This window comes from Camelus dromedarius, chromosome 3 (assembly GCF_036321535.1).
Source record: "Camelus dromedarius isolate mCamDro1 chromosome 3, mCamDro1.pat, whole genome shotgun sequence".
Lineage (NCBI taxonomy): Eukaryota > Metazoa > Chordata > Mammalia > Artiodactyla > Camelidae > Camelus > Camelus dromedarius.
The window spans coordinates 104,610,286-104,632,153 of record NC_087438.1 but is presented as its reverse complement, the minus strand read 5'-3'; the positions used below and the strand labels follow the sequence as shown (position 1 = coordinate 104,632,153).

General features: G+C 40.3%; 1 protein-coding gene across 2 annotated transcripts in view; it reads left to right on the top strand.

The window, feature by feature from the left end:
• The window catches only part of HTR4 (5-hydroxytryptamine receptor 4), a 371,144-nt gene that overhangs the window by 289,012 nt on the left and 60,264 nt on the right, over positions 1-21,868 (top strand). For both annotated transcript variants that reach the window (XM_010989466.3, XM_010989465.3), the window contains exons 9-10: positions 7,426-7,551; positions 8,817-9,017. In XM_010989466.3, the coding sequence (XP_010987768.1) occupies positions 7,426-7,551; positions 8,817-9,017 (327 nt within the window). The remainder of the gene's footprint in view (positions 1-7,425; positions 7,552-8,816; positions 9,018-21,868) is intronic.

The window sequence follows — 21,868 nt, the reverse complement described above, 5'->3', positions numbered from 1 at the left end:
GAAGACGTACAAATGATCAATAGGCACATGAAAAAAATGCTTAATATCACTAATTATCAGAGAAATGCAAATCAAAACTACAATGAGGTATCACCTCACACCAGTCAGAATGGCCATCATTCAAAAATCCACAAATGACAAATACTGGAGAGGCTGTGGAGAAAAAGAAACCCTTCTACACTGCTGGTGGGAATGCAGTTTGGTGCAGCCACTGTGGAAAACAGTATGGAGATTCCTCAAAAGACTAGGAATAGACTTACCATATGACCCAGTCATCCCGCTCCTGGTCATATATCCAGAAGGAACCCTACTCCAAAATGACACCTGCACCCCAATGTTCATAGCAGCACTATTTACAATAGCCAAGACATGGAGACAGCCTAAATGTTCATCAACAGATGACTGGATAAAGAAGAAGTGGTATATTTATACAATGGAATACTACTCAGCCATAAAAACTGACAACATAATGCCATTTGCAGCAACATGGATGCTCCTGGAGAATGTCATTCTAAGTGAAGTAAGCCAGAAAGAGAAAGACAAATACCATATGAGATCGCTTATATGTGGAATCTAAAAACAAACAAACAAACAAAGCATAAATACAAAACAGAAATAGACTCATAGAAGGGATAGACTGGGATTTCAAAATTGTAGAATAGATAAACAAGATTATACTGTATAGCACAGGGAAATATATACAAGATCTTATGGTATCTCACAGAGAAAAAAATGTGACAATGAATATATATCTGTTCATGTATAACTGAAAAATTGTGCTCTACACTGGAATTTGACACAACATTGTAAAATGATTATAAATCAATAAAAAAATGTTGAAAAGAAAAGAAAAGAAACTATGGCTATCAAAGGAGAAAGGGTGGAGGAGGGATAAATTAGGAGTTTGGGATTAACAGATACATATGACTATACATAAAAGAGATAAACAACAAGGATCTACTATATAGCACAGGGAACTGTATTCAATTTCTTGTAATAATGTAACGGAAAAGAATCTGAAAAAAATGTATGCATTTGTATAACTGAATCGCTTTGTTGTACACCTGAAACTAACATTATAAATCAACTACACTTCAATAAAAAATGAAATTAAAAATATATGTATACTGGTAAAAAATTAATTAATTAATTAATTAATTAATTAATTAAATAAAATAAAATAGATAAACAACAAGGTTCTACTGTATAGCATAGGGAACTGTATTCAGTATCTTGTAATAACGTGTAATGGAAAAGAATATGTTTTATATATATTATATATATTTAAATATATATACATTTAAATTACTTTGCTGTACACCAGAAACTAACACAACATTGTAAATTAACTATTCTTCAACAGAAAAATAAATTTAAAAAGAGGAAAAAAAGAAAAAAAAAGTGAAGAACTACTACAGTTGCCCTACCTCCTTGTTTCTTTTTGTTCCCAGAAATGGCCCTGCAGTATTCCCAGGGAACTATCAAGGAACACTTTTTTTTCTCTCGTGACATTTTCTTTGCACTTGGCTTTCACAACAACACACTCATCTGGTGTTCCTCCAACAGTCCATAGGGATGTCTCCTTTGCTTTCTTTCTCAGTTTCCTCTGCTGGTTCCTCCTTCTCTACTGTGTATCTCAGCTTTGGAGCTCATCAAGACTCTGGCCCTTTTCTTAGGTGATTGCATCCTTCCATAGAAATGCTGGAAATCCCATGTGTATATATCCTGCCCAGGCATCCTTTCTGAGCTCCAGACATGAGTATCCAAGTGCCTAACTGGCATCTTCCCTTGAATGTTTATACATATCTCAACACTTAACATGTTTTCCCGTCTCATTAAATAGTACCATCTTTTACTCAGATAAGCAAATCAGAATTATAACTTTTATTTCTGCTCCTTTCTATCCACCATGGAATATATTGTTCTTACCTATACCTTTATTCCACCCACTTCTCTCCATCTTCATCGCCACCACCCTACTCCAAGCCATTTTCCCCCCTTACTTGGACCCTGGCAAAGGCCCCTGACAAGTTTACTTACTTTCTCTCACATTTACATCCCCAATGTCACTTTTCTGCTTTAATCACTTCAGTGTATTCTCATTTATTGTCTAATAAAACATGAATTTCTCAGCAGCACATCCAAAGCCCTCGGAATCTGACCCCTGACTACTTTTTTGGAGCTCATCTCTGAGTCTTTATTATTCCTTGCTTGTTCTCCCCAATAGTGAACATGCAAAGTCGTTCCTGTCTCAGGGCCTTTGCATCTGCTATTCTCCTGATGCCTCTAACTCATGGATCATTCACATTTGTCAGCTAAGACCAGTGTTCCCTAATTGCCTAAAGTTTCCCTCTAACCCAGTTCTCTATCACCATCATGCTAAGTGCCCTTTCTCCAAGTGTGATTCGAGAACCATCAGCAAGAGCTTCACTTATGCTCTTCATGAGACTGTGGGCTCATGAGCAGAGCAGAACCCCAGACTCCACCTCAGATCAAAATAACCAGGATGTGCATTTTAACAATATCCCCACTAGATGCATATGAACATTAAGATTTGAGAGTATGACTTCGAAATACTGATCATGAACTATGTTTCTTTATTTTTTTAATTGTGTGATTGCTTATTGTGTGTTTCCATCAGTGGTGTGAGACCTCCATGAAGGTGTCCACCTTCTTTACTGTTGTATCCTAGTACTAAGAGTGGCTCTTGGCATATGGTTGGCAATAAATACATATTTGATAAATGAGAGATTTACTCTAAACTTTCTTAGCTGATCCAGGATGAAACTAAGGCTCAGAAAAGGTGATTGACTTTTTTGATATTACATAGCTGTTGTTAATAAAGCCAGGGCAAAAAAGAGAGAGAGAGAGAAAACTATTCTTGACTCCTAAGAAAATGTATTGTGTGTGAGGCCTTGAAACCAATTGTTCGGGATGGTATAGTAAAGCATAACCTCAGCTTCCTCATTGTCCCTATATGGACTTCTGATATTGGTAACAATGATTACTTATTCATATTGCACTTTGTCATTTACAAACCATTTTCACATCCACTAACCTATGTGGAAATTTACCCAGAATTATTGTAATAGGTATTCTTTTATTGAGAACAGAGAAAATGTTAAACAGAGCCAGTTTGTGGAGTTTCTTTATTAATTGAAAGTAAAATTTCATAAGAATAACTGTCAAAGAACTGATTTAGTGAAGGAGACAGCTCTCTGGCCAGGTCAGAACTGCCTGGTAGTGGCTGATCGTATTCTTGGAGGGTGTCAGAGGTAACCCAGGAATCTCATATGGAGTGAGCAGAAGTGGTTCCTAATTTTTTTTAATTATCATGACTGGATTTACATTTACCTCAATGGACAGTTCTGCCTGATTAAAAATGCTACTTCTATGGCTGTATTTTGCTTATCACTCACAATTTAAAGTTTAGCTACGTCTAGCTCCTAATTGGCAAGCCACAGATGAAGCATAACTTGAACTTGGGGTCCTCTGACCCTAACATTCCCACTTAATTTGAAATATATGTTCTGTGGAGCCAGAGATGTTCAACATAGATTCTGAATCTGTTCTTTTCTTCTACAAAAGGAAAGGCAGTGCGGGGGAGGTGGTTCTAATGGCGAGGGTGTGGTTCTGAGGATATGTTCAGATCACTGTCCATAGATAATAAAGGGGCCTAAAATCAGCCAGTCTCACTAGTCTCCAATACAAGAGCCCTATACAGCATCCTGATATATGGTCATCCATGTATTCTTTTTTACTGTGATAAAATATACGTAACATAAACTTTACCATCAATACATAAAATAACCATCTTACATGTATAATTCAGCGACAGTAAGTACATTCATAATGGTGTGCAACCATCACTATTATCCATTTTCAGAATTTTCATCACCCCAAACAGAAACTCTGTACTCATTAAATAATTCCTCATTCCCTCTCCCCTACCCACCCCAGCCCCTGGTAACCACTATTCTGATTGTTTCTCTATGAGTTCACCTGCTCTAGGCTCTTCTATATAAGCAGAATTATACAATATTTGTATTTTCCTGTCTGGTTTATTTCATTTAGCATAATGTTTTCAGGGTTTATCCATGTTGTAGCATAGAGCAGAACCTATTTCTTTTTATGACTGAATAAAATTCCGTAGAAAGCATACATTACTTTCTCCTTACCCTTTCATCTGTTAGTGGACACTTGAGTTGTTTCCACCTTTTGACTATTGTGAATAATGCTGCTATGAACATTGGACTGCACATATCTGTCACATATCTGTCCATGCTTTTGATTCTTTAGGGTGTATACCTAGGACTGCTGGATCATATAGTCATTCTATATTTAGCTTTTTGAGAAACCACCAAACTGCTTTCCATAGTAGCTGCACCACTTTACATTTCTACCAGCAATGTACAAAGGTTCCAATTTCTTCTCCACATTCTCACCAGTACTTGTTATTTTTGGGGTTTTTTTTTCCTTTTTCTTTTTTTCTTGAGTTATAGTCAGTTTACAATGTTGTGTCAATTTCTGGTGTACAGCACAATTTTTCAGTCATACATGAACATACATACACTCATCCTTATATTCTTTTTCACTGTGATCTACTACAAGATCTTGAATATATTTCCCTGGGCCATACATTATAAACTTGTTTATCTATTTTATATATACCTGTCAGTATCTGCAAATCTCGAACTCCCAGTTTATCCCTTCCCACCGGTTTTGTTTTGTTTTGTTTTTATAATAAGTATCCTAATGGGTGTGAAGGAGTATCTAACTGACAGCTAGGTATTCTTAAATACTCCCTGAACCAGGAAACTCAAAATGACACTGGGGAGCTATTGTAGATCATCCTTAGTTATTAGAAAGTTCTTATCCATTACAAATCTTGCCTCCCTCTAGCAGTGATTCTCAATCTTGGTTGCACATCAGAATCACTTGGGAACTTTAAAAAATGCCAATATTCAGACTGCAACCCAAATTAATTAATTCAGCATCTTTGAGGATGGGGCCCTAGCAGCAGCATTTTCTAAGGCTCTTCAGGTGATTTCAGTATACAGCCAAAGTTGAGAACCACTGTTTATGGTCTGCTCACTGGCCCCTCTTAGCTACACAACCTGCAGGACATAAAGTATGGCAACCCTATCCCTGAGCCTTCTCTGACAACCTCCATTCAAAAGCCACTCCTTCAGTCTCCGCTGACAGTCCTGTCTTCCTCTCCTTCCTAGATTTCTTGCCATAGTTCTTATTACTAGCTCACTTTACATATTTTCTTGCTTATCATTTATTGCTCTCTGTTTTGCTTATTTTTGCTTCCCTACAAACACAACATTGCCTAATGCAAGGAGGGTAGGTACTCAGAAAGTATTGTTGAGTGGATGAACACATAAATCTCTTATTTCAAAGGACAGTTCTTCAGATAGTTAAAAACAGCTTTTATGTCTCATCCTTGGGTCTTCTCTTCTACATGTAAAACTTCTCTGTACCTTCAACCTGTCTTCAAAGAAATTGAAGAATAAACCTCACCATTATGAATACAATGTCTTTCACTCAATTGGCAAGTAATTGTGCACTTCCTGTATACTACATCTACCTTTACACTATACATACTATAGATTAGACACTGTGCCAGGCACTGGGAATTGTGGTGAAAAATTAACCAAAGTCAACCTGTGAGGGTAGGGCACAGACAATAATAATAGGAGTCAGTTCAGACAACGGTAAATGTTGTATAGAAAACAAAGGAGGTTTGTTGGCTGTGGCATATTAAATGGGGGTTAACTTTCACCTGAGATCTGAATGTGGAGGAGAAGCTTTCCAGAAGAAGGCACAAGTGTAGAGGCCTTGAGAGGGGAATGAATTTCAGACAGGCTCTCAGTCAGTCTCCAAGGAGGATAAGGAGAAAACCACTATCACCTCCTTTATCAGACACTTCCCCTCGATTAACATGACCTAAAGTCAGAATAGTTCAGGTAGCCAGAACACTCTTTTGAAGTCTTTTTCCTCATTGGGTTAAATGTTACCTGTGCAATATTTGTACTGGACAGTAGTTGGAATTTAGGTGTGGAAGGGTGATTTAGAGGAACATACCTCAGATTTCTTTTAATTTGAACCCCAGCCAGAGGACTTCAATCAAGCAATAAAAATACTTGGGAGCATAGTGGAAATTTCTGGCTCCTTATTCCAGTTGTCACCTTGTCCTCCATTCCAGGCCTAATGGAAAAAGTTCCGGACAAGGCCAGGGCCAGGACTTGGGCTGCTGACATTTGAGACCTGCAGCCATCTTGGTTTTCAGTCAAAAGAGCTCAATGAAAGCAGATCTTTCTTGATTCTTGGGACCTGTGTTCCCAGTGGTGGCCTGCAGAACCAGCAGCCTCTCCCAGACTAGATAACCAGCCCTCTCTGACAACTCAGTTGCCCCTCTCTGGGCCTTAGTTTCTCCATATTGAAATGTGCATTTGGGTCTAAGAGTTTTAAGATCCTTTGAAAATTTATCTAAAAAGAACATTTTACTACTCTATTAAAACCCAGAACTTCCTGTAGCTTCTTGATAGCATGGAGATATTATGCTTTTGTTGATAAGGAACACCTGTTTCCAAGTTAGTAAAAGAAAATGCTGAGTTGCCACTAGGGGGGCAGGGTTTATAGAATCAGATCAGATACTGAAATTGGCAAGAACACAAATTTGAACTGTTTTATTAGGCACCAAAAGAAATGTGGTTCAGGGTAGTGGAAGGAGTCCCTGAGCCTATTGACTGACTGCTTTCTCTCTGGTGGACTTGGCTGAATCTGAGATCAGTTTGTCCAAGTCAGTCATATAAGAGCAACCTTTAAGCCATGACCTGTTCCTGGGACAGGTCACCTGCCCACAGCAGTTTCTGCATGGGCTGGGATGGGGAACTGAAAACAGGGTGGCCTTTGTATTCATACAGATCCTAGTTCAAGTTACCATCATTCACTCATCCAACACCATCTTTCCTTCATCTGATAAATGTGAATGACGCATTGAAATCGAATTTGTCAGTGGATAAAGCAGATAAGTTCCCTGCCTCATGGAGCTTACAACCTAGTTGAGTAGATGCATCAAATAGGAATCAACCAAATACATTTCTGAGCACAAGCTGAGGTAAGTGCTCTGAAGGAAAGCCTCAGGTTCTCTGATGCAGAATCACTGTACAATCTCAGGGTAGTTGACTCCCCTCTCTGAGCCTCTTCCTTCTCATCATGTAGGAGTTAACTAGGATAACACATAAAGCGACAGGCACAGACATTGGCATATGTTCACACAGTAAATGTGCTGCAGCTGCTAATGGTGAAGTGACCTTTCTAAAGATGAATTAGGAAAAGATTAATTTTCTTTCCGGTGTCTCAGAGTTTCCTTCAATTCTTTGTGTTTGTGTGTGTGTGTGTGTATGTGTCTTCCAGTTCCAAGGAGGGTTTTGGGTCTGTGGAGAAGGTTGTGCTGCTCACATTTCTCTCAGCGGTTATCTTGATGGCTATCCTGGGGAACCTGCTAGTGATGGTGGCTGTGTGCAGGGACAGGCAGCTCAGGTGAGTCACATGAGGCAACCTCGTGAGGAATCCTGCATGGAGTTCTGGGCTCTCTCTGGAGAGCTGGGGTCTGAATTAATAATTTCCATTGTAATTTGTAATTATGAAAGGAAAAAAAATTACATGGAAATGATGTTTGGAAAATGGAACAGGGGAAAAAATCATGCATAATCCCATAGTTCTGTTCTGACGTAACCAGTATAAACATGTAAGTACATTTCGATCCTGTCTTTTTTCCAATGTTCAACTTTGTTTTTCTGTAATAGTTGTGATCACTATATATAAAGTTGTTGAGAGAACATCTAATCTAACCTCCCCACTTCGTTGGTTCAGAGAGAGAGTAGCTGGCTAGTGGCTGATCTAGGATTTATACCTGGGTCTTTTGCTCTTTCCACTTCATCCTTCTCAGCCCTGGCTGTAATTAGAACCTCTTGAAGACCTTTTAAAATTACTAATATGTGGCATAAGTATGTTCCATGTAATATTTGGGATATACTTATACTAGAAAATTATTCATTGTTTATCTGAAATTCAAATTTAACTGGGCATCCTATATTTTATCTGGCAACCTTGAGGGTGGGTAGGTGGGTTAATCACCCAGAGTCTCTGAACTAACTGACCTGGGGTGAGATTTGGTACCATACTTAGAAAAATTTACTGGATGATTCTAGTGTGCAGCCTAGATTAAGAGCCACCAGACCATAAAAGGGGACAAAAGATGCAGTCCTACCTCATCTGCTGCCTTCCACACATGTGTTAATCAAGACAGTGTAAAAACAAAATTCTGACAAGTGTTGAAAATGTGAGACACATGATAGTGTGAGTGGGAAACTGGAATTTGACACCATTTGTGTGTGTATAGGGGGGTACCTTGGGAGGGTTCCTGAGAAGGACCAAACCAAGGCTAAAGAGCTGATGGGGTGTAGCTAAGCCATCGGTGGGGAGAGAGAGCATCCTGGAAAGACTCTTAAGAGGGACTTCGTGCACAGGGGGCTCAAGTCAGGTCAATGTAGCCATAAGGGAGGGAAAGGGAGGGCAAGAAAGGGCTTCTGGTGTAAGGGAGTCTGGAGAAGTCCAAAGTGGCCAGACCATGCATGTGATGGAAGGGGAAATAATCTCACAGAATGTTTCACACCTCACTTTTCTTTCATCCCTCCCTTCTTTCTTTGCTTCCCTTTTCCCCTCTTTTCTCTTCTGCTTCTTTCCCCCTAATCTTATCCCTTGTCCCTCTCCCTGCCTCCTCCCTTACACTTTTTCACCCGCAGGAAAATAAAAACCAATTACTTCATCGTGTCTCTTGCCTTTGCGGATTTGCTGGTGTCAGTGCTGGTGATGCCGTTTGGTGCCATTGAGCTGGTTCAAGACATCTGGATCTATGGGGAGATGTTTTGCCTTGTCCGGACATCTCTTGACGTCCTACTCACAACAGCATCAATTTTTCACCTGTGCTGCATTTCTCTGGATAGGTAAGGCCAAAGCCGTGTGCGTAGTGGATTTCCATACAGGAGACAACAACCTGGTGGCTTTTGGGCTGTGTCTTTGTTTCTTCCCTAATTCATTAGAGGAATGAATGTCAGAGAGGTAAATCTGGCTACTCACTATTCATTCAGTCTGCAGCTTTTGTACACTGCCCACTTTTAGTCAGGCACTCTCTATGGCCCGGCAGACACAGAGGTGAGTAAGGCCTGGAACCCGCTTGCAATCTACATAGTGTCAGGTACCGGCAATCACATTTCCCATAGATAGAGCTCTCAATTATATACTGATGGCATGAACAAATCTGAGGGTGCTGAGAGGCAAGAATTAATCTATCTGCCCAGCTGGCAGCAGGGTGGCTCAGAATGATAGTGTTCTGTTTGAACACGACCTTCTGAAAATGTGCCTGCATCATAATTTTATATGCATCTTTAGGTATGTGCCTGTGACTCTGGAGGCTCTTTTCCAGAAAATTATAAAATCCTCAGTAATTGTTTGCTTTTTGGACCCATGGCTAACATTTTATTACTATTGCATAACTGTGGTTTTTTTTTCTTCACATTTGACTTCAGGAGCCCTAATAATTTCCAGCTTTGCCTCATTTGTTGGAGGTATATGTTTATCATTTGTATCAGCACTTTTCATTTTCCAGTTCCTGCTCAGTTGTATTAATTAATAAAGGCAGAATTCAGTTTAAAACTCAAATGATTACTCGAACATATGCTACTATCACTTAGTCTTATCTTTTGGGGGTAGTTCCCAAAAGAAAGCATGGTGTGAAAATCATATGTTATCAGAATTGCTGGGGAAAATCTCTTACTGTCTCTTGAGTAGTTCAGCAAACCCCATTTTTCTCCCTAGTCGTGGGATAGGTGACTGTTCCTTTAATAGAGAAATAGGGAGACTAGTTGACTTATAATTAGAGATTGTGGTGTGTTTAAAATATATGCCTTTATACACTGAAATCAGAGTTTTCCCAGGTAATTACTCACACTGGAAAAATCCTTAGGGACTGAAAGCAGGTGAGGGAACAGCACACTCAACACCTATTTTTATGGGACAGGTGCTTATTGATTGGAATGGCAGGTGTAATGGTCCGCGCTGTTTGCATTGAGCGTGTTCTCTCTTTCTTGCTCTGCCATGAACGTACAGATGAATGAGTAAGTTAAATGCATGAATAATGAGACTCCACTCAACAACTAGAGATAATGGCATTGGTAAAACTGAGCTATTGGTTGACAGCCAGAACCACAGTGTCACAGTTTGAAATTTGTGTTTATTTAGCTTATTTACAACAATCTGACTTCATGGCCTGAGAGATTTTTTAAGACAGTATATTCTGTAAAAAAGTTCACGTTAGAAAAAACAAAATGTGAGGAAGTATAAAATATATGGAAATCCTGCAGGGTAGCCTGCACGTGATCATTGCCAAAATAAGTGATGAGACTGTAAGTGTTATAGGAACTTGGAGAAGGCAAAGCTGGGGAGATCAGGGCAACTGGAGGTAACCCTGAGGTTTGGCCCAAAGCCAGGGGAAGATGAGAACTGGGTGGGGAATGAAGAATCGGGGGAGTGTGCAATCATCTTCCTGATGTGGACAGTTTACTTGGGGCAGCCTTGAGAAAAGAATTGAAGGTTTCCTAGGACAGTTTGGCTTCAGAATTCCAGACTGACTGTCAAGTTCTTCTGAAATTGTGAAATTTTCCCTGAGTAGGCCTGAGTTGTCATGAAGCAGAATGGGCTTGTCTCTAAGAGCCATCTGCTTTAGAACTGAGGTCTGGGTTCAAATCTCAGCTCAGCCAATTTTTAGCTCTGAGAATGGCAATAAGTTACTAAGCCTTTCTGAGTCTCAGTTTTTTCACCTCTAAAAATGGGGGCAATCACACCTATTTAATAGGATCACATTTAGGTTTAAGTTAGATGATCCGTTTAAGGCATAACATTGGCCCAGTTTGGCACAGCCCTCAATGTTAGTGAGTGTTAATTTCAATTTCTTGTAACTGTTTGCACAACCAATGATCTTTCTTACCAAACTTGGACTTCTTTCTCAGTGAATAGCTTCTCCAAGCAGCTGCCACATCCAGAAACTAGGTAGTTATTCTTAATGCAGTCTTTCCTTATTCCCAACATTTACATAATGACCAGTCCTATTGATTTTCCTTCCTAAACAGATCCTAAACTATTTCTCCCCATGTCTACCATCCTAGTCCAAACTAATATCCTCTCTTGCGTGTCATGGCAACAACCTCCTAATTTTCCCCACATCTGTTTTATCTCCCTCTAATCCTCTTGATACTTATAAGATCTCACAGCCATCTTATAACACTGCAACTCTGATCTCATTGTTCCTTTGCTTAAAACTCTTCAATGGCTTTTCATTGCACTGAGGACAAGACCAAACTCCTTGGCCTGTAGGGTTTTGTTCCCTCTGTTTCCAGTCTGTGTCCCCAGCCTCACTGCATGACCTTCAGCAGCCTCACTCTCTAGGCTGCACTACCTTGACCTTCTTTCTTTTTTTCCAGTGTTCTGTGTTCATCCACCACAGGGCCTTGGCTCATACCTCTGCCTAGAAAGCTTCTTTGCTCCGTCTTCTCTTGCATGTCCTTTCACATTTTAGCTCAATCCTTTCTTCCTTGCAGAAGTCCTCTCTACTCAATCAAACCTGTCATTCTCCTGTGAGAACTTAGGGAAATTGTGATTAAAACCACAGTTAATTTCTCTTTAATTTTTTCTTAAATGTCTCTATCTTCCCCAGTGGGAAAAAACACAAGGATATGAGTAAGAACAAGACCCCCACCCTCATGGAATTTACCTTTTAATTGGGAGATTGACAATTAACCAGTAATTACATAAACACTGATTTAGGTATCTTGTAAACACCATTGAACAAATGGAGTCTTGAGCACATCTGCTTTTTGAGCAGTGCTGCCAATAATTACATTTCCTTCTCTGATAGTGAACATCAGAACTCCAACATCATAAGTTAAATACAGTCAAGTGGTTTGTTTTCTTCTGGGAGCTTGGAAAGCTTGCCAGTTATCTCCATCATTCCCTGTCCCAAGAGTGATATTCTCCTTGAGGTGGAAGTTCCACTCTGATGTTACAGGACATTTTAGCCTGAAAGAGTATGATTGTATTTATCATCTAGCTTCTGTTTTGCTGTGTTCCTCCCAGCATGACAGTTGGGTAGGGCTGGGCTGGGCTGAAGTACAGAGTGAGTGTCTCAGGGAGGTGTGATGTTACCGCTTGCCATGTGGCTCCTGGCAAGATGTTGTGTCCTCCTCTCTAAAGCTGCTCTGAGTCTTTTGGGTGACTGACATAGGGTAGTGTCTCTCAAGCAAGAATAGTCATAACTTGGTTCCTAATTCCACCTAGATGGCAGACCCCTGGAGCAAAGTAAAATGCAAGGTTCCATTAATATTATAAGATGCATTTCTTCAATGAGCATTCTTCTTCCACTGTGCTTCCTGGTGCCTTGAAAATTGAATCCTATTAATGAAAGTTTATTGACTCATTAGAAATAATTTCCAAAACATAATTAAAATACATGCATCATATAGTATGGGTCAGGGAAGCTCAAAGACTGCATTAAAGCTTTACATATAATTGATAATTTTAAATCTAAGGTTCTGGTAAATGAAAACTAACCAAGTATAATAGAGTACTGGTTTAAAGTGGAATATAGTGCAGCTGTTGAAAACCACGAGGAATAGATATGTGTATTGTCCCAGAAGGATCACTGGTATATTATGTGAGGAAAAAGGCAAATTTCAGACATTAATGTTTAGAGTAATTCTACTTTTGTAACATAAATATATAGATGTTTGTATCTGAGTGTCCATGAATGAGTGAGTGTGAGAGATAGTAAGTATGAATGAAATTGTGCCAAATTGTTAACAATGGTTATATGGGGGCAGTGGGAGCTGTACTGGCTAGGCTGGACGGTCATTTAGATTTTAGTTGGGGCCCTCTGTTATTACTAATTTCTGAAATATACATTTTAAACTTTAGCTTTCTCTTTGCTAGAAGTTAGCACTCCTCAAATGTGAGAGTATCCGCAGTAGCCTCTTAGCTGAGAGCGTTCCTGGGACAGCACATTCCTCAAGTCACTGAGAACGTGAGGACTTTGGTGGTAGGTGTTCCCTCTGAGGTCGGAGCAAGGTGGGGAGCGTGGAAGTCTTTCTGACCAGCATGTTCTTTCTGCTTTCTCATGAAATGCCCTAGATTCTCCCGCAAAGGGAGCCCTCGTATCTCCTGTGGGCAGATTCTTTCTCCTGAGGACCCTCACGTTTATCTTCTCTTCACTCCCTGCCAGTTCATGATCTTGTGTTTGATCTACAAGATCTTTTCTAATCATCACAGTTTAAAAAAAATCATAACAATAATACCTGAGCATTATTTTTAAAATGCCATCATTTCACAAGTAGAACATAAAAATGTCCCCCATTCTTCCTTTCCTTATACCCTAGGGTTAACAACTTTAAATAGTGGCCCCCTGTAAATTCGATTCATTTTGTATGCAATAAGCAGACTTGTTATGTGAGTATATTTTTAGTTTACTCAAATAGATTTATGTTTTAAATAAGGCTTTGAGGAGAGCTTTCTCTTTACATATCCTAAGGAGTTTCCTGAGTGCAGTGTTCTTATCAACTTGCTTATCGTGTCATATATTAGTAAGATCTTTTTCAGCAGCGTGTGACAGAAAATAAATTGATTGGTTCATAGCTGAAAAGTCAGGGCTCAGACATGGCTCTTCAGGGTTTGAATACTGTCATGTAGTCTAGCCCTCTCCCTTTGTATATGTCTTCATCTCCTCTTTGTCTCTTTCTTTCCTTCTCTTTTTCTCTGTATCTCCCTCTCTATCTCGATTTCTCTATGTATGTTTCTATCTTTATATCTCTCCCTCTTTGCCCCTGTGCTGTTTTCTTGTTGGCTCCATTCTCAGTCTGGTTTCAGAAAAACAGCCATTGACAACATGAGTCTTAAACCACCCTTAACTCATGAGTGCAAGGAAGAGAAGCCTAAATGCTGTTTCTCATGGAAGAACTTCGGTTGGCTTTGCTTGAGTCAGATACTCTCCTCTTGACCAATCATCGTGGTGTGAGGATGACGCATCTGGTTGCTGGGCAGAGGTGAGGCACTGTTGCTGGTTTTACCAGAAGCATATGTCACAGGAGAATGGCATTTCCCTCTGGAGAGAGGGATGCTAGGCAGACAAAAATAGCAGATACCAACTTCTCTTACGCTAAGCAAAGGGGGCTTCCAGGTATCTTTACGGAGCCTCCACAACAAGACAGGTGTGTCATTCCCAAGTCTTCTTTATGCTAAGCCAGGTCTCTCTAGATCCCTCCACAGGCTTCATATTCCATGCTTTTCAGACTTTTAGTCATTCTGATGCTCCTTCTCTGATCACGCTGTACTTCGACGTACATGCTCAAATGCAGTTCCCTTTTAAAAAATCTATGTCACTTCACTGAGTATACCATTCTCTATAGCATTGCAAAGTTTTCTCTTTGATGTGTCCAACTGAATTGTCACTCTTCCTCTTGGCAGCCCAGGAACTTGATGTGTTTTATCTGCAAAATTCCTCCAACAGTTTCTCAGTCACAGATTTTCTTTTGAAACAGATTTGCTTGTAAAACATACAATTCTGACTCAAAGATTGCATATTTCATCCTGTGCTGGAGATAAGTGTGCCTGCATTTCTTAATGATCTCCCTGGAGCATAACTCAATTTTATAAAGTGTAAATGAAAAATGTCTGTCACTGTGAACTCGTGTCACACAATTACATTTGTTTTCCCAATAGGATTGAAATACATTTCTGCAAGGAATGCATGTTATAAGTTATCCCTTCTTACATACTCTTTGGGGGCAAGGCCATTACCTAATGGTGATATTTGTTAAGTTGAATTTCATGCTAGGGGATATGAAATCTTATTTTTATAGTCATTTCATCCAGTATTTATTGAGTGCTTACTAATTGCTGGGAGCAGAGCACTGGAAGAACAGTGGTGAATAATCAGAAAAGCCCTGAATCACAGGGATTTTAGTCTAGTGGAGAATACACATAGTAAATAGGTAATTACAGAAAAATTATATAGTAAAATAGAGTAAGGAAAAGTCAAGGAATTTGTTGGAGCACATGACTGCCAATGCAGGGAGAGCTCTCAGAAGTGATACTGAAGCTGGGATTTGTGGATGATGCAGATGCCAGTAAGTGAAGGGGGAGAGAGTGAGGTACGGAGAGCAACAGTTCCAGAAAATAACATATGCAAAGCTCCAGAGATTTTTCGGTAATAGAGGCTCAATTCTTAGGTTGTTTTTCAGGGCTTTCCCCAGCATTATCCTCAGTCTGTGTCTTTCCTATCTCAACTCCCACCCATGAGTGTCTGTTATCATTTCCTGAGTGTGCTGTGTTTCCTCGTAACTCCATGTTGTACCTGTGTCTTGAGTTCCTTTTCTTCTCCTGGTGAACATCCAATCCTTCTTCACTACTCAGATGTGTCAGCTTGTCCACCAACTGACTGGGTTTCATTCCCAAAGATGTATTGTTTCTTTCTCTGAGCTCGCTTATAATGTTAAATATAAGCATTGCAGTGATCACTCATTTTATTGGTTTACTGGTTTCTTTGTCTCACACTAGACTACCAGCTCCCTGAGAGTCAGTCTTCCTCTCATCTGTTCCTGTGTTCTTACAAGTCCACAGTGGCCATTCCAGGCACATTTAGCTGAGCCTAGAATGCTCTGAGATGTGACTTGTGGTTGTTTGATATGACTTTGGTGTTAGTTTTTCTACCCTTTTAGATGTCCCAATATAGCAAGTGGTTAAGAATGAGGCCTATGGTGCTAGGCTGCCTGGATCCAATCCCAGCTTGACCAGTTATCAATTGTGTGATCTTGAGAAAATGTCTTATTTTATTTTATTGAGTTATAGTCAGTTTATAATGTTGTGTCAATTTCCAGTGTAGAGCACAATTTTTCAGTTATACATGAACATACATATGTTCATTGTCACATTCTTTTTGGCTGTGAGATACCATAAGATCTTGTATTTATTTCACTGTGCTATACAGTATAATCTTGTTTATCTATTCTACATATGCCTGTCAGTATCTACAAATTTTGTACTCCCAGTCTGTCCCTTCCCACCCCACTCCCCACTGGTAATAAGAAGTTTGTATTCTAGATCTTGAGGAAATTTCTTAAACCTTCTGGATTTTACCTTCTCATCAGTAAAATTGTGTCCATACTAATATATTCCATCTGGAGTTAGGGAAGACTAAATTACTGAGTGTATACAAAGAATATAACTTAGTAAGCATTCAGTAAATGTTAGCCACAAGTATTATTCCAATATTGCTTTCCTTTCTAAATACAAATTCCTGGTGGCTATTGTGGGCGCCTTCCCAGACACTGATAGTTGTCTTTTTCCTCCTATTGCATAGCTGAGTGTCCTTCAAGATTACACCCTCAGCCTTCAAAGCCCTGGGTATCTTGCCTCTCTTTTGTGGAGAGCTCACTCATCCTGTGGCTTCACCTGCACCTCTGCCCTTGTCCTTCCTGCAATGTTGTCCTGTGCTGGGTCCTCCGGGCTCTGTTGAACAGGTAGCTGCCTGTTCAACATCTTGCCTTAAGCATCTTTCTCTCTTCTCAACCCAAAGTGGAAATTTCCATCATAAACTAATATCTTCTTCCTTTTGTACATCACAGTGCATTTACTAGTCACTTTTTAGTCATTTAAGTGTAATTCTTTGAGGGAAACTTTTACTTATCAACCATGACCAGCCAGATGCCAAATCATAGCTATATTTCTATAGATAACTTTAAAATCCATCTTTCTCCTCCTTGTTCTTTTTTTTTTCCATCCCATTTCTGGATTATTTGAAGTAGCTTCTTAATTAATATTCCTATGTATTATCTTATGTCAGCTTCATCTTTAAATATGTCTTTTTCTGTGTGATCTCAGCTCAGAAAGCTTATAGGGCCTGCATATGCATGCTTATACGGCATGGACTTTGACAGCTGTGAGTTTTAAGTCCCAGTTCTACCATATCCTGGCCATGTGATGCTGGGCAATTAGAATAAATTCTCTGTGCCTTAGTTTCCTCATATTTAAAATATGGATGATGAGAGCTGTCTTTCAGAGTTGCTGTAGGAATTATATCGAATTATATTTAGCATAGAATACACTTCCTGACACAGAGTGTACTCTCAAACAATGGATGGCATGTAAAGCAGAAATAGTCATTGTAGCAGAAAAGTAAGTGGACAATTGTAATACAGTTAGAGAAATACTATGTTGCAGATATATACAGAGTGCCGGGGAGGGAAAAATAAAAACAGGCCTCAGATGGTGAGCCAAACCCTATCTCTGACAGAAAAGAGTCTCCTCCTGTGCTTTTTGGGGCCAGAAAGAACCTTCCAAGGGATGTTACCCTTGGGCTGAATCTGAAAGGGTCAGTGGGACAGTTATCCAGTATCTGCTAGCAGACTGATCAATTCATATGTGTCATAAAGTATACCTTGGTAAGGTAACCTTTGTGTGTGTCCTGTTAACTCTGCTCAAATGTTTCCAGCTGACATTTTTGGCAGATGATCTTTTTTCCTTTCGTCTGTAATCACTCCGAAAGACACCTACCTAGACAGCTGATATCCCCCTCCCTGCAAGTTTTCTTACTGTGAAGGTCTAGAAGTGTGTTTAACAGAGAAGAACATAGTATAATTAAATCTGCAGGTTGCACGTGGGATTATGATTCTTGCAAAGGCTTGATCTGATGTCCTGCAGATCTCTGACTGGAAGGTGTCTCTCCCTGTCCCCACACCCCTACAGGTTTTCCTTCCTGGAACCCACAGTTTTGTATCCGCTCTTGGCTGCGTTCTCAGCCACATTCCTGTCCCTGGCTCCTGGTGAATGTCCCCGCCGGGGTCTCTTTATTGATCCTCCAGGTGACTAGCAGCTTGTCAAGCCTCTTGGGACCAGAGGGAAAGGCCTTCAGGTTTTTCATGAAGCTACTGCTGCTTTACTCCCTTCTCCACTTCTCCAAAGTGGGACTGAAGGAACTAAAATATAACAAAACCAGTTACTAAGAGCAGAAAAATAAGTCTCTTGCTCTAGAGTTCTGCCACAAAACATGGATCACTTCCTGGAGGGAAGACTACAGCCCAGCGAACCCCACAGTTACCCCAGACTATGTGTTACCTGTTTACCCCTGTTGTGATTGTCTGTTGCCATAATACATGTACCCCAAAACTTAGTGGCTTAAATAATAATGTATTATTAGATCTCACAGTTCTGTGCATCAGGCACTTGGGCTTGTCTGAAGTTATTTGGTGGTATTTAGCTGGAGACTGGACAGGCCTGGAGGGCCCAACACAGTGTATCACACACATGGCATCTTGGTGAGGTCATCTGGAAGGCTGGGCTCAGCTGGGCTGCTCTCTCTGTCCATGGGGGTCCCTATTTGTGATCTCATATTGATACCTATTAGATTTTTTATGTGACAGCTCCTGGTTCTGAGAAACCAAGAGTCCTCTTAAAAACTGGGCCTGGGCCTGGGCCTGGCATCCAGCACTTTTAATGTGCTCTGTTAGTCAAAGTGATCCCAGGGCAGCCCATTTGTGAGCAAATGGGGCAGACTCCTCACCTCTGGTTGGGAGAAGTGTCAAAGAATTTGTGGCCACCTTTATTCCATTACAACTACAACCTCTTACCAAAACTTGGATGTAACCTATACCCTGTTTACACACTAGACAACGGAAACACAGAAAGACTCAGAGTGATTTGTCCAAAGTCATAAGAAACATCCATGAAAGAGCTGGGACTAGAACTTGCTGATTTGATAGCTAAAGGCAGAATGTCCCTTGTCAATCCTAAGTTTACTGATTCAGTGGAGTTCTTCATCCCCTTATCTTGAAGATGAATACCTTGTGCTTTTTACATTAGGCGTTGTGGAAAATAACCATGGTGAAAGGTTTCTGTTTTCTGATTCCATTCCAACACTGAGGTCTTAGCAGCCAGCTGCTGCATCATCCTTCTCTCCTATGGTTGACGTTTCTTTCTTTCATTGATCTTGATTAGAGATTTGGTCTCAGTGATCACTCAGGATGCTGTCTTTAGCCATCTCAGATAAGAGGGCTGGACCTGGAATGGGTCCATCAGAGGAGGCTACACATAATCAGCTCCACTGATTGCAGCCAATATGGTCTCATTGTTTCCATTCACCTTTAGAGACCAACTCACGTATCTTTTTGTTTCTTAGAATCAACTGCCGGGAGAGATGTGGAACGCGGTGTCTTCTATTTTATTTGTCAAATAATTTAGGGGCCCTGATTCCAAAGTATATTTGAATTTGTTTACAGTAGCGTTTATGAAACAAATATATGTGTACATGTAAGATCAGAGGGGCTGGGAGTAAAGATAGTAGCTGCTGTTTGTTAAGCTTTATGTGCCAGGAACTTTCTAAGTTTTAAACATATTATTCCATCAATTTTCACAGCCAATCAAAGAGGGGAACATAATGTTCCCCACTTGACAGACGAGGAAACTGGATCTTGGAGAGGTTAAGTAACTGATCCTGACAGACTGATAAACAGACTAATAAATGCTAAAGGCAGGGAGAGTTGGCACCTGGATGCAAAGACTGCTAAGATCCCTGGCTCTGAGATTTTAGGGTCCCAGGTTGTTCTCCTTGCTCTTTCTGCCTTCCCTGTGGTTGGAAAGGCAGGAAGTGAGGAAGAGTTTTCTTAATTGCAGGAGAAGCAGGGAAGTGATTAGCATGGAACTTAAAATATACTGCTGCCTTCTAAGAGTTGTCAAAGTAAATTGTGTCCCCAGAGACATTTAAAAGCAATTTGATCACATATTTACATGTGGCTGCGGATGGGGAAGCTGGTGGCTGGTCTACCAAAGGGGATTTTAATGTAGTTTTGTGAGCAATACTTTGAAGTGTTTTGCATAAGAAATTACTTTGTAAATACCCTTGCTACATCTCAGATAATCTTGGCCATCTGGAACCTCACTTGTCATTTGAACATTCACTTAACCACTTTGTAAAGGTTTTCTAGTTACAGAAGAATGGGAATTGTCCAATGGAAGTCTAGAGAATAGATCTTATAGATTGCTCTAGTCCCGAGATGAAACACAATTGCTTTCTCTGATAAATACTATGCACTTAGCCTGTGAACTGACTACACTTTCTCTTGAATTTGTTGTAATTCAGTTCTTTTTAGTAGAGCATGTGGCAGTGTTGAGTGTGGTGGACATTTTTCAGTTCAAAAAAAACTGTTGTTGACTCCTCCTAGCATAGCATTCAAAACCTGGAAGACAGTGGTTCTCAGAATGTAGCCCCCGAACCACCAGCAACAGTATCACTTGGGAACATATCAGAAATGCAAATTCTTGGACTGCAGTCAAGATCTACCTGCAACGGGTGTTTGAACAAGCTCTGCAGGTGATTCTGAAGCACACTGTGGTTGGAGAATCAGTGCTCTGAGACCTGCCCCCATCCAGTTAACTTGTACTCTTTTTATATTTATATGGCTATGTGGATATATGGATATATATGTGTGTGTGTGTGTGTGTGTGTGTGTGTGTGTGTGTGTGTGTGTGTGTGTGTGTGTGTGTGTATCTCCATATAATTTCCTGTCTCTGGGCCTTTTTCTGCACTCTTCATAGTCCCTGGATTACACTTTCGCCTCCGCCATTATTACCCAGTCTCTAAAATTCAACTTCAAATATACTTTTTGTAGAAAGCCTGTCCCCATCCCCCTGCTAGAGCTGACCTTTCACATCCCCATAACTTGGTCCCACACTTTAATTGGTTGTGATGAAAGGTTTGCTATTCATTCAGCTCTTTTGTGAGCATGCTCTATATCTAGTACATACTAGGCATTAGGGATACAACTGTGAACAGGCCAACATCTCTGAAACTTATAAATCAGTTAGAGATAGACTTTTCTCACCTCCTGTCCTAGCTCCTTGGTCACTCATTGTGCAGGGGTCTTGTACTGTACTGCTGGGTGTCCCCCAGCTTGTATTAAGTTAGGGTGGGCAGAGTGGAAGGTGGTGTACTAATCTTCTCTGGTCTGTGTAGAATGCATCAGAATATTGTGCTCTCCTTGTGGCTCCCACTTCTAGGAGGGATGGACACTACAGCACATGCAGAGGGCATGGGGCCCCCGCTGTTGGTGAAAATCACCTCCTCTGAACCGGTTTCTCAATTGTGTCCCTACTGTCATTGTAGACCACATGATTCTTTGTTGGGTGAGTTGGGGTGGGTGCTGTCTTGTGCCTTGTAAGATATTTAGCAGCATCCCTGACCTCTACCAACTGGATGCCAGTAGCATCACCCTTTCCAGTTATGACAACAAAATACGTCTCCAGAGGCTGCCAAATAGCCTTTGGCAAACAAAATCAACCCTGGCTGAATACAACTGGGCATATTTTTACCTGCAGAAAGTAAGACTTCAGAGGAGTGCAAATATTCTCTCCAGAAGTCTGTGCGACCACTATGCAGAAGAAGAATTAGAGACAGAAGTTTTAAATTGAGCCAGAAGGTAAAACTGAAAGTTACAGAAAATCAACTTTGGAGGAAACTTTTTAACTTCAGGATGGCCTTAAGTTTAGAATGCACTGTGTAAGACTTGGCGAATTCCCAGTCCTTAGTGCATTCATGCAGGTTTGGATGTACCTCATTTTAGAGGGGATTTGAGGATTTGAAGATTTTGAGGATCCTTCAAGTTCTGAGATTCAGTGTTTTTATGTTTTGATTGTTTCTAAAGTGGCTTGTAAAGCATTAGAATAATCCTTTGGGAATTTCAGGGAGGTGGCAGAGTGAAGT